Raw genomic sequence first — 10937 nt, 5'->3', positions numbered from 1 at the left:
AATGTACTGGAACGGTTGAGGAAAAGGAAATAGGCCACCGGCTCCCCCACTCACCGTACGAAACACAGTGGCATGCCACTATTTCACACCAGTTTTCTGTGGGGGTGTGGTACTTCCCCGGTCCAATTCGTGCCGAAGCGTGCTCGACTCCCACAATATATATATTGTTGTTCAACATCAGACCTAGATTTTTTTATTTCTTAAATACAGCTTACTATTATAGTGAAAACAGTTCAATAGTTGTGTTTATTTGTTACATACAAAAATACAAATCTTTTCATTTTATGATATTAACATAGAATGTAGATGTATAAACTCAAACATCTGTACAGTAACGAAAAGGTATTTTCTGTTTATCTTATCTCAAATAACGTAACATAATAGGATGCATATGAGGTACACCAAGCCCAGCAATGTTTTTTTTTTTCTTTTTTAAAATTATTGTTAAAGTAATTTTTGTTATTTATTGACTCCTTTGTGGTGAAAAAAATTGAGGATAGAAAAAAATGTATTTAACAAATTACGTAATTTTATTTATTTTTTACAACGCCTTTCGTTTTTCGTTTAATATTTTTCACTAACAAATTTAATTCGATATCTTCCTTAGACTTTTTAGGTTCCGATGCCGTTGTCGGTGTTTCTGCTGGTCTTCGTTTTAACTTTTCCTCTATAAGTTTTTCCATATTTTTTGTTTTCTTGAAATTAGGATCAGTGGGGTCTATATTGAAAAGGTGTGAGTCATACACAGCTGAAAATCTTTGATCGTTTAAGTTCATTTCGAAGTCTGCTACTGCTTCTTTTTGCTCCTTCATTTTCTCTTTCAGTTTTTTCCTACGCTTGGATTTCTTAGATGTGTTCTCTGCTTCTTGTATCTTTTTAAGACTAAAGTGTTGCTTGCCGTCGTCTTCGTCTAGCAATAATTCTAATTCAGCTTTATTTCGCTCCTCCTCAGAATCTACATCTTCCTTTTCTTTTGACATTTTCTTCTTTAACTTTTTATTTTTAAATTCGGGTTTATTAAATTCTTCTGCAAAATATGGATCGTTCATATCCACATCAGATGGAACGTCATCTGAAGAGTCGCCATCAGATTCACTGCCGAGGTTCTCAGGATTTTGTTGTTTTAATTTACGCTGTTTTTTCTTTTCCTTCCGCTTTTGCAGCAGTTTTTCGAATGGAGTTAAGTTTTTATTTTCTGTAATAGTCAACGTATTTAATAAGTAAATAGCGAAGTTTAATATTTATGTACTATAAGCACTATTCAAGCAAAATTGTATTAATAATATTGTCTCACTCAGTCTTTAAAAAAAAGAAACAAACAAATATAAATCACATAACTTAACACAAATATTATATCAATTAAAATTAATTCTATTATTTACCTTCAGAAAGTTTCTTTTTCACAAGCTGTTCAGCTTTGTCTTTGACTCCCAAGCCCCAGGTTATTTCCATTTCCATATCTTTGTTCTGCTTTTTCTGTTCTTTTTTTTCTATGTCCTCTAGGAGCATTTTATATTTTTGTAATGGATCTTCATTTCCACTATCTGGTTGTGAATCAACTTCATGTACTTCAGGATTTTCATCTGTAAGAATTATTCTCATTAAATAAATCAAGTTAAAGTACACAATATATTAGCTAAATAAAACTATGTATATACTTAATGATACCTTCACTGCTAGAAGCTAGGTATTCTTTGAGATCCAGATCATCGATTTTACCATCCAGTGCACTTTTGATAGTTTCAGTCCTATTAGGGTTGGTTGCATCCCAAGTCAAGTCAACCTTAGCTTGCTGCAATGCTGTTGTTGTGAAGAGCCTGGGTTTATATTTCGTCAAATCAGGTAATTTAGTGCAAACTTCACGAGGTTCCTAAAAATTATAATATATCGTAACATAATCTTATGTTTATAATAATTAATTGGTTGTCAATATATAATTGTAAAAAAAGAGATATGTCTGCAATATGATTGTAACATAACTTGATGATAAACGACAAATAACTGCATAGTCTAACTAAACTAAACGAACAGTCTAGTTTTTTTATGAATGGTGCTGTTTCATTAAGCGGCTAGGCTATAGAATGAACAGCTAAATATGCTTTGGTTACACCTAATACATCTTCAATAACAATTCCTTTGATATTGTATAAATAATGTGAATAATAATTAGCCATCAATGCACAATATTACCTGATCAAATGTTACATCATCAGGGATGAATCTCATATCTAGTCGTGTAGCACTGCTTTCATATTCAATACCATCACATTCACTGTACAATTTATCAGCTGTTGTGATGGAATCACATTCCACAACAGCATAGTAATATTTGAGCCTATTTAATTGATAACGACGTAATTTTTCCATATGATATGAAGAACCTTGAATATTAAATATAAATGTGAAGCTTTTCGGATTTTTTTAATATTAATAATTTGACAATATTCTTATTGGTGTATGCTGAATGTATGTATACCAGTATGTATGACTTGTATACCAGGTTCTAAATTATGGGCTTATTACAACTTATTTATGTTAAACAGAATACAGATAATAGATAATAATAAAAAACAGCAATAACAAATTGAGAAATAATGTTAAATGCCAATTTCCAATAAAACAGTCTTACAATACCAAACAAAGCAGTTTAGTTCAGTTACATCAAAATAAATATTGAATGCAATTACAGTACTTGTAATCTTTCCAATCAAGCACTTTAGTGACAGGTTAAATTTAAAAAATATAAATTTTGTGTGAAAGGTATAGGTATAACTTACACCTCATCATTATCATTGCGGTTCTTTCATATTTTTTAAAAGTTATGATATTATCATGTGATATTTCAGTAAGACAGCAAAAAGCATTTCAGAAAAAACCAACCTTCCTCATTGCCACCATCATCATTGGAACCATCATATTGTCTTTTTTCTTCTGTTAACTCAATAGGACCACGGACCTCTTCTTCTTGCATTCTCTTTAGTCCATAATCAGATGGATATATCTAAAATAAATTTTTGTATTGCATGGTAACAAACATACAATAAGTGGGAAAATAAATATTTTATAAACAAAAAGCTATGAACAATTCTGAGCAGGAAGGTAAGCAGTTTCCTATCAAACACAAAAAAAAAAAAATGTTAATCATTTTAAAAACCCACGGACTTGTCAAGTAACAATGACCATAAGATTAAACATTAAAGGTGAGAACCTCCATCATTTGGGTATGTCAGTAAAGACACCAAATGAAACAATGCTTTTCGAAAATTATTTTATTATAGCATTTTTTATACAATATTAATTAGCATTAAGTTGGACTTGCAATATTGGAATATTATTGATTAATTCAATATGTATGAAAATAAATTTAAATTCAATAAGTATCAATAATAATATAAATGCCCCCTTGTACATCAATTATGACACTGAAGTAAAATATACAACTATGAAAAATCCTGCCAACAGCTGACAAAAACCCATTGTTTACACTTTTGAACTTGTTTGAACTGCTATTTGTTTGTAAGGTGATACATATATAAAAACTTACTGTGACATTGTGTATAATTCCACCTGTAGGAAGGAATGAGCTTAAAAGCACCATGAGATCTGATGCTTTTATATTATCCCAGTCCATATTACAAATTGCTATTCTGTAAAAATCAATAATCATATTTAAATAAAATATTATTATTTTTAAATCTTATGTCTATTACTTATGATTGTTTGAATAAGATGAAAAAAGCAATATAGCAATGTAAGCAATACTTGTAAAATAATTTAAAATAAATTTTTATTTGCATTTCATAATGATAAATGTGCTATTCGAACAAGTGTTTCTGTCTTCACAAAAAAAAAAAAATTACACAGAGAAAAGATTATAAAAAGTCTGTTTACTTTGCCTGACTGTGTGCTATAAAATTATTTGTTTTGTTTTTTATAAATATAAAAATATGTGCTGCAAACAATTTTATGGTACATGTTAATGAAAACTAACTGTTAAAAATTAAGCAATTTGCAAGAATTTTATTACTCATAATATAGAATAATACTCTAAATACTGAATGCACAAATTTTACATGGAAATCTGCAAATCACAGATAATTAATAAATTGTGTACCTTCTAGTCGACTCATCTGTTTTATCAGCATCTGCATCTAACTCTCCCCACTCATGTTCAAGATCACTTTCTTCTTCAGGCGCACTACTCTCTTCATCACTTGAACTATCAGATAGTAAAATACCTAAAAAAATATATATATTATATTTTTTAATATTTCTAACATTTCAAACTAACGCAATATCATATTTTCTAATGATATTTTACCTTCACCGCGTGCATAATCAATGTCTAAATCAAGCAGTCTGTTCTTTATTTTTTTCTCTAAACTTCCACGAGTTAACTTGTCATTTTTAAAACTTGATGGCTTTTCTACCTCATCGTTACTGGTTAATCGCCTCACAAACTGCCCCGGTATAACTTCATAATCTTCATTAAGTTTTTTATCATTGTTTTCCAAATCACTTTCAGAACTTTCATCAGATTCCTCCAAGTCGTAATATTTTCTTAAATTTTCGGTGGAAGTTTCGTTGATGGGTCTTCCACGTTTATCAACTGTATATTTAACTTTGAATTTTTCATCGCTGAACATAGACTGGAATCTTTTGTCTATCTTAACCTTTCTTTCATGTTTTGGTATTTGCCGATATTTGGGGTCATTGAGATACTTAGCAAATCTGCTATCTTTCAAAATATCTCCCATTGTTTACACTTATAATATCTTAGTATGAAAATATATTCCTTATTTATCCACTAAATTTTTTGTTATATCGAAATTTACAGTCACAAAATTAGCTTTAAATACCATTGACCATATGATATAACCTAGAAGTTTACGCTTATAATGTCAATGTCAAAATTTTGACGCATAGTATTTGGAACACGTACATAGTATATTACTTATTCTGTGGGAGCGAGAGTGCGCGCCAAGAAAGTAGGTATATAGTATTACGATAACTGTGGTAGTACTCATGCCTCTTATAGACCCCATAGACAAAGGACGTATATCTATGGTAGTACCAATACGCTACCCCGTCCCACAATACTGTGCTACTCTTTAGTACCTAGTTATATTGCACGGCACACATTAATTATTTTCATTCACTTATTTATTTTGTATAGCATATGATTATTCCTTCTTATTCGTCCATTTTTTTAATATGTACTGCGTACACCTTAAAAATTGATACACAAAATATCATCATAAGCTTCTTTCTACTTTGTGAGAATTTAAAAAAGCGCGCTATAACTAAGCGGAAGTTTTTTCTTTCCTTGTTTATTTCACTACCTTCCCTAATAATATTTGGCGTGATACTTATGTGGCGCCACCCTAATTTAATGCATTTTGACGGACACTTACCGCTACTCTAAATAATACTAAGATAAATGTGTGAAGGCAATTTGCACATTCATATTTCACATATCCCCACTATCAATTCGACTATGAGTGATAAATGGTGGAAACTCTCAAACGACAGTTTGTATCACTACATAGTATATAACACAGTCGCTATCTTTTTCCCAATGTCCCTTTGTATGCTTAAATCTTTAAATCTAAGCAACGGATTTTGATGTGTTTTTTTTTAATAGATAGAGTGATTCAGGGAGAAAGGTTTATATGTATAGGTTTTTAATGTGATGTCATTAATTATTATCAATGTTTTTCCGCTTACATTGCAAACACAGGCTGAATCCTACGAGATTTATCAAAATAATGTACTACTTATTAGTACACATTGAAAGGCCTACAGAAAATTTCGCGATGGTATATGTCTATCTCTTATGGATATTTCACAATTACATTTATACTGTGAGAGTCCAGCACGCTTCGGCACGTATTGGGCCAGCTCGCACTGGGGAAGAACCACACCCCCACAGAAAAGTGACGTGAAATAATAGCATGCAAAGCATGCTGGTGAGTAGAGGAACCGGAGGCCCATATCCTTTTACTTAGCATTCCCAGCCCTTTCCTTTATTCCTCTCATCAATCTTACGATTTTAACCAATACAGTATTAATTCTTATCCAATTAAATAAGTTAAATACATTGTTGATTTAATATAGATCTATGTGGTCCCTTTATATTTGGCAGTATGTCTTTATATACAACGTTCACAGTTTTTCTGTATTGTATTTTACTATGTTAATGGTGCATTGCACCCAAAGAATAATATAATAATACATTGCACCCGTGCAAAGACGGTCGCAGGTCGCTAGTTTTAATAAACACAGAGTAACTCGTTCTTACTGTCAATGTCATCCAAGTGTCAAATTGATGTCTGATTTAATTGATCTTACTGCTTAGTGCTTACATCTGTTCGTCAGATAGTGAGAATTGAAGGTTATACATTCTGTCTAAAAAAATATACCAGAAAAGTAAATAGGTTAATAATGAATAGCATAGGGGAAGAGTGTACAGATTTAAAGAAAAAATATGATGACTGTTTCAACTCATGGTTTTCTGAGCGTTTTCTTAAGGGGGATCACGATGACTCTGTATGTGCAGGTATATTTAAGGTGTACCAAGAATGTGTAAAGGTAAATAATAAACAATTTCAGTTTTCATATTGTATTTTTGATTATTTTGTAGAAATGGTTATGTATGTATATCTGTATTTTTATATTTCAGAAGGCGATGAAGCAACAAAACATAGATTTTAAAGATATTGATAAAGATGTTTTAGGTACCGATAACGAGTTTAAGCCGCCTGGTGGAGATAGTAGTTGACAAAAATGTAATTTATTGTGCATATTCAATCCAGTAACATGCTGGAATGTAATGAACTTTAAGTTTGCTGACCGTGCAATTACAAATTTCATTCAAAAATAAATGAAAAGTCTTCACACACTCAAATCTGTTTATCGAAGTTTATGAAATGGCAATTGCTTCTAGATTTTAGCAATATTGTTGTAAATGTTCTCAAATTACTGTACAAATTATCATAGTTACATTACTTGGTACTTTTTAGTGCTTTAGTTTAATTTATTAAAAAGGATTAAACATGCATTTATACTTTTGAATGAGACCATTTAATTGAAAATAATAATTGTAATTGCATTTAAGCGTAGTGTCTGTGATGTTGATAATTTTTATTTTATTTAGAAATAAATACTTAGTTGAATGTTTTATATATTTTTTTATTTCCTTTATACTAGTAAGTTAATAGTTTAAAAAGGAACAGAATTTCGCAAATTGGTGCCATTAAATGAAAAATGTTTCCCTTTAGCTGAAATTGAGCATTTCATTATAATTTGCTCATATGGATTACTTCATTTTTAATCTACAACTTGTTTTCCAATAACTAGAAAAAATGTATATCTAGGTTTATAAGTCTCATTGAAGCATGTTGTGTGTGCATGCATAATATCACAGTACAAGCTTGATTGCCTGGTCCTTGGTTATATTGTTCTGCAATGAAAAATGAAATATTGTGAGTTTACTGGAGCTGAAAAAAAATTGTGATAATATAGTAGTAATTAGGTGGTTTGTGTCAAATGACAATTATAAAATATTTTAATCTGAATCAAACTTGGTATGTGTATACTTGTCTGCAATTTTTTTTCAAACATTGTAAACAAATAATATATACATGTATACCACAGATATTCTGATACAGTACTTGATGTATACCTAAATCTCATATTACATGATTAGGGCTGCAGTATTTTAGTAAGTATATATTTATTTTATATTAATCTAAAATTTTTGTTTGTACGTTAAACAAATGGATAGGTAAAAGGCACATTGTATATTGGAAATGTATCACTTAATGTCTTTAAATATTTATTTCTTTGCATTTCTGGATATAAACTAACAAAACATGGCAGGGAAGTATATGACATTTTATTTATTATTAGACTTAAACACAATTTTATATCACATCGCTGAGCATTTGCACATCCCTACATATGTAAAACCTATTTTCCTTGGTCACAGTATTCTCATGGAATAATAAGCAGTGTTACGCTTGAACTGCTATTCTAATTACTTTTTAGTTGTGTTTACTACTCTCAGTAAAAGGATCTTATGAAAGAAAAACAGAGATAAAATTTTCATCAACAATAAAAAAAAATTACAGCTGTTTTATCTTCACTTGCTTTAGTGTTGTGTCAGCTAGTAAATATATATAATAGGACAACAATGAAACAGAAATACACAAATTTAAAAAAGTAATCTTATATTTAAATATTTAATAATAATGTAATGCATTTAACGTTGACTTGTATCTCTTGGTCGATACACAATTCCACGGCTTTTCATTTCTCTAATTACACCTGCTGGAAGGCGCCCAGATACAGATATTGCATAAACTCCTTTACAAAATCTACCTGAAATGGACATATACCTGGTAGTAGTTTGAGTGTGGAATATTAAATTCAATTCAATTTAAAAAAAATTTTAGTTATATGAAGAATGCTTTGTACAAATATTAAATTTAATATAATGTTATTAAAACTTTGCAATACGATTTTATTTTTATCAATATAACTTACTTATTCTTTGCCATTTACACACCCAACTGTCTTCAGGGCTCATAACTGCTATCATTCTGTAAAATATAGAATTTAAATAAAATGGAAAACTTATACAGGTTCAGAAATATGCTTAAATGTATTTCAACTATATAAATAATGCATACCCGTCAAAATTGTTACTAGTGCAGTCATAAACATTATCCTTATTGCTTTTCATGCGAAGAAATTCATCGCAGTTGTCGCAGCCGTCATATTCAAATTGGTCAAATGTCTAAACAAAGATATTAATGTTGAAATGTAACATTTCATTTGTAAACTAATTGAATTGTACTACAATTTGTTCCCTACCAACCTTTATCAAAGAACAGACCAAGCACGCACGCAATCCCCGCAAATCTTTTGGCACAGTTTCTAATGACATTTTTAATTACTTATAACTAGTATACGAAAGTAACAACGATTACAAGATGATATCCAAAAATTTTCGTGAACTTTATTATTAACGAAAGTGTTAAATTTATTGTGTTCAATATGTCAACTGTCAAATTGTAAATTTGTTAAACGTCAAATACCCGACACCTCTACTCTCTATGGTCAAGTCCACATAGATTTTTTTTAAAGATTTAATAGTCCAAATAGAAATCAATATTTAACGACATTTCCAAATACCGACGTAATATAATAATATGAAATTGTATATAATATGTAATATCGTAATTTATCTTTTCATAAGTGTCAAAGTGCGAATCTCTCCAAATTATATGCTACAAACAAATCTCAACTCAAGAAACCATTTTTTTCTTCACACACCTCTTATGTAAGACTAGCGGTCCACCTCTTCCTCAATAAATGGGCTGTCTAACACTGAAGGAATTTTTCAAATCGAATCAGTAGTTCCTGAGATTAGTGCACTCAAACAAATAAACAAACTAATGTTAACCCACAAAACTTTTTTTCCTTTTGAGAAACCCAAATAATGATGCGCGGAATTCGCTTTAGTTTGGGAGGTCAAGAAAGAGAGCGCACCGCGCTGTGAGTAAAATTCCGCGCGGTTTCGCCTCATTTTATCTACTGGTATATAGTGCAGTATCTGTGGTTTTAACGAAGCTTAATATAATTGAATGAATTAAAATTGAAGAAAGAATTAACTGTATGCAGCATTTTGTTACTTCGTTAAGCAGTTTCCTACGAAATATATATTAGTTACATCAGAGTATTTGATATTATGTACCCGCACTATAATTCTACAAGATTGTCAGCGTCTTCAAAACGTAAATTGTAAATAAACGGCGTAACGGAAAGTACACACTAGTATCCCTTAGGCAGCTTAGCCAGCCACCCTTCGATTTAAAAGCACAAATGACTCAAATGTGAATAGCTAACTAATCCTACTAACAACTAGCCAACTAAAAAATCCTCTTACGGGTGGGAAATGAGACTCCTGTACACTTTATCACGGTTTACTTCATCTGGTTATATAATACCTATTATAAATTTTGTGGTGGAATATACATTCTATGGTGTTAGTAGATACTAACACTATTGATATACGTACGTATACATAAAATATCGCATTCTCTGCCCCTATTACCCTATGTATGCTTAAATCTTCAAAACTAAGCAACGGATTTTGATATGTTTTTTTTAATGAATAGAGTTGTTCATGAGGAAGGTATGTATAATAAAATCTAGCACTACCCCGAATTTAACTTGTGCGAATCCGCGGACTAAAAGGTAGTATCATATAAAAAAAAAACTCAAATTATGAGCTATTTATGAAAAAAATATGCCGTTCAAAATTGTTAATTTGTTACAAATCATATAACATTCGTAGGTAGGTATTATACAATGAAGTTTATTTTCTAAACTAATTTCAATTTAAACATAGAGATATCAACCCAAATTTAAGCTGGATTATATTTATTATTCTATGCTTAAACTATTTGTTTCTGTACCTTCATTTAATAGAATTATTTTCAATTTTTAGTGTGTGTATCATACACATTATAATATTTTGTCTGACATTGAAATTAATAAACTATTTTACGAGCAGAACGTGATATTGCTTTTATTACGAATAGATAAGTAAGAGTATATATAAAGGGAATTTGTAAGTGAAGAAATCTGTGAATGAAATGGGTGATAGGTCAGAGAGCCTTATCCGTTGACGTAAGGCGGACAGCTGCAGAAGTAGAATAATCAGGGGTGAAAACAACTTTAATTAAAATTTTGCTGAAATACAAAATAGTTTGTCTACATCATTTGCCCATTTAAAAATAATGATATCTTATTACTTTCAGTATACTAATTAGATATAATATGATATTGGTATAATTTTTTTACTGATAATTTTTGGGCACCTATGCAAAATTGCATGTAAAAATCAAAATATTTTGTTACTGTGTGTT

The 10937-nt window shown here is 30.3% G+C and overlaps 4 protein-coding genes across 4 annotated transcripts in view; 2 read left to right on the top strand and 2 right to left on the bottom strand.

Moving 5' to 3' along the window:
* Window positions 1-10937, top strand: part of LOC119830931 (NFX1-type zinc finger-containing protein 1-like) — a 45195-nt gene that overhangs the window by 28063 nt on the left and 6195 nt on the right. The gene's annotated exons all lie outside the window — the stretch shown is intronic.
* Window positions 502-4913, bottom strand: LOC119830849 (ESF1 homolog). Its single transcript, XM_038354012.1, has 8 exons — window positions 4322-4913; window positions 4115-4238; window positions 3545-3647; window positions 2881-3001; window positions 2191-2381; window positions 1669-1870; window positions 1383-1583; window positions 502-1195 (listed from the first exon to the last, which is right to left on the bottom strand). The coding sequence occupies exons 1-8, from the start codon at window positions 4755-4757 to the stop codon at window positions 531-533; spliced, it is 2043 nt and encodes a 680-aa protein (XP_038209940.1). The 5' UTR covers window positions 4758-4913; the 3' UTR covers window positions 502-530.
* On the top strand, window positions 6341-7045 carry LOC119830855 (TP53-regulated inhibitor of apoptosis 1-like). The gene is made up of 2 exons (XM_038354020.1): window positions 6341-6591; window positions 6683-7045. The coding sequence occupies exons 1-2, from the start codon at window positions 6445-6447 to the stop codon at window positions 6779-6781; spliced, it is 246 nt and encodes an 81-aa protein (XP_038209948.1). The 5' UTR covers window positions 6341-6444; the 3' UTR covers window positions 6782-7045.
* On the bottom strand, window positions 8210-9080 carry LOC119830854 (transcription elongation factor SPT4-like). The gene is made up of 4 exons (XM_038354019.1): window positions 8882-9080; window positions 8694-8800; window positions 8548-8603; window positions 8210-8382 (listed from the first exon to the last, which is right to left on the bottom strand). The coding sequence occupies exons 1-4, from the start codon at window positions 8948-8950 to the stop codon at window positions 8264-8266; spliced, it is 351 nt and encodes a 116-aa protein (XP_038209947.1). The 5' UTR covers window positions 8951-9080; the 3' UTR covers window positions 8210-8263.

Source organism: Zerene cesonia, chromosome 12 (genome assembly GCF_012273895.1).
Source record: "Zerene cesonia ecotype Mississippi chromosome 12, Zerene_cesonia_1.1, whole genome shotgun sequence".
NCBI classification, from domain to species: domain Eukaryota; kingdom Metazoa; phylum Arthropoda; class Insecta; order Lepidoptera; family Pieridae; genus Zerene; species Zerene cesonia.
Note: the sequence above shows the minus strand (reverse complement) of the source record. Positions and strands in the feature narration are given on the sequence as shown.

What these genes read in the sequence shown, in the direction of transcription:
- LOC119830849 (XM_038354012.1), bottom strand. Translation starts at nt 4,757, where the DNA reads ATGGGAGATATTTTGAAAGATAGCAGATTTGCTAAGTATCTCAATGAC. An exon ending in ACAGATGAGTCGACTAGAAG is followed by an intron (nt 3,648 to 4,114) that starts GTACACAATTTA and finishes TGATTTTTACAG; the next exon opens with AATAGCAATTTGTAATATGG. An exon ending in CCTAGCTTCTAGCAGTGAAG is followed by an intron (nt 1,584 to 1,668) that starts GTATCATTAAGT and finishes TAATTCTTACAG; the next exon opens with ATGAAAATCCTGAAGTACAT.
- LOC119830855 (XM_038354020.1), top strand. Translation starts at nt 6,445, where the DNA reads ATGAATAGCATAGGGGAAGAGTGTACAGATTTAAAGAAAAAATATGAT. An exon ending in TGTACCAAGAATGTGTAAAG is followed by an intron (nt 6,592 to 6,682) that starts GTAAATAATAAA and finishes TTTATATTTCAG; the next exon opens with AAGGCGATGAAGCAACAAAA.
- LOC119830854 (XM_038354019.1), bottom strand. Translation starts at nt 8,950, where the DNA reads ATGTCATTAGAAACTGTGCCAAAAGATTTGCGGGGATTGCGTGCGTGC. An exon ending in ACTAGTAACAATTTTGACGG is followed by an intron (nt 8,604 to 8,693) that starts GTATGCATTATT and finishes TATATTTTACAG; the next exon opens with AATGATAGCAGTTATGAGCC. An exon ending in GTGTAAATGGCAAAGAATAA is followed by an intron (nt 8,383 to 8,547) that starts GTAAGTTATATT and finishes TGTCCATTTCAG; the next exon opens with GTAGATTTTGTAAAGGAGTT.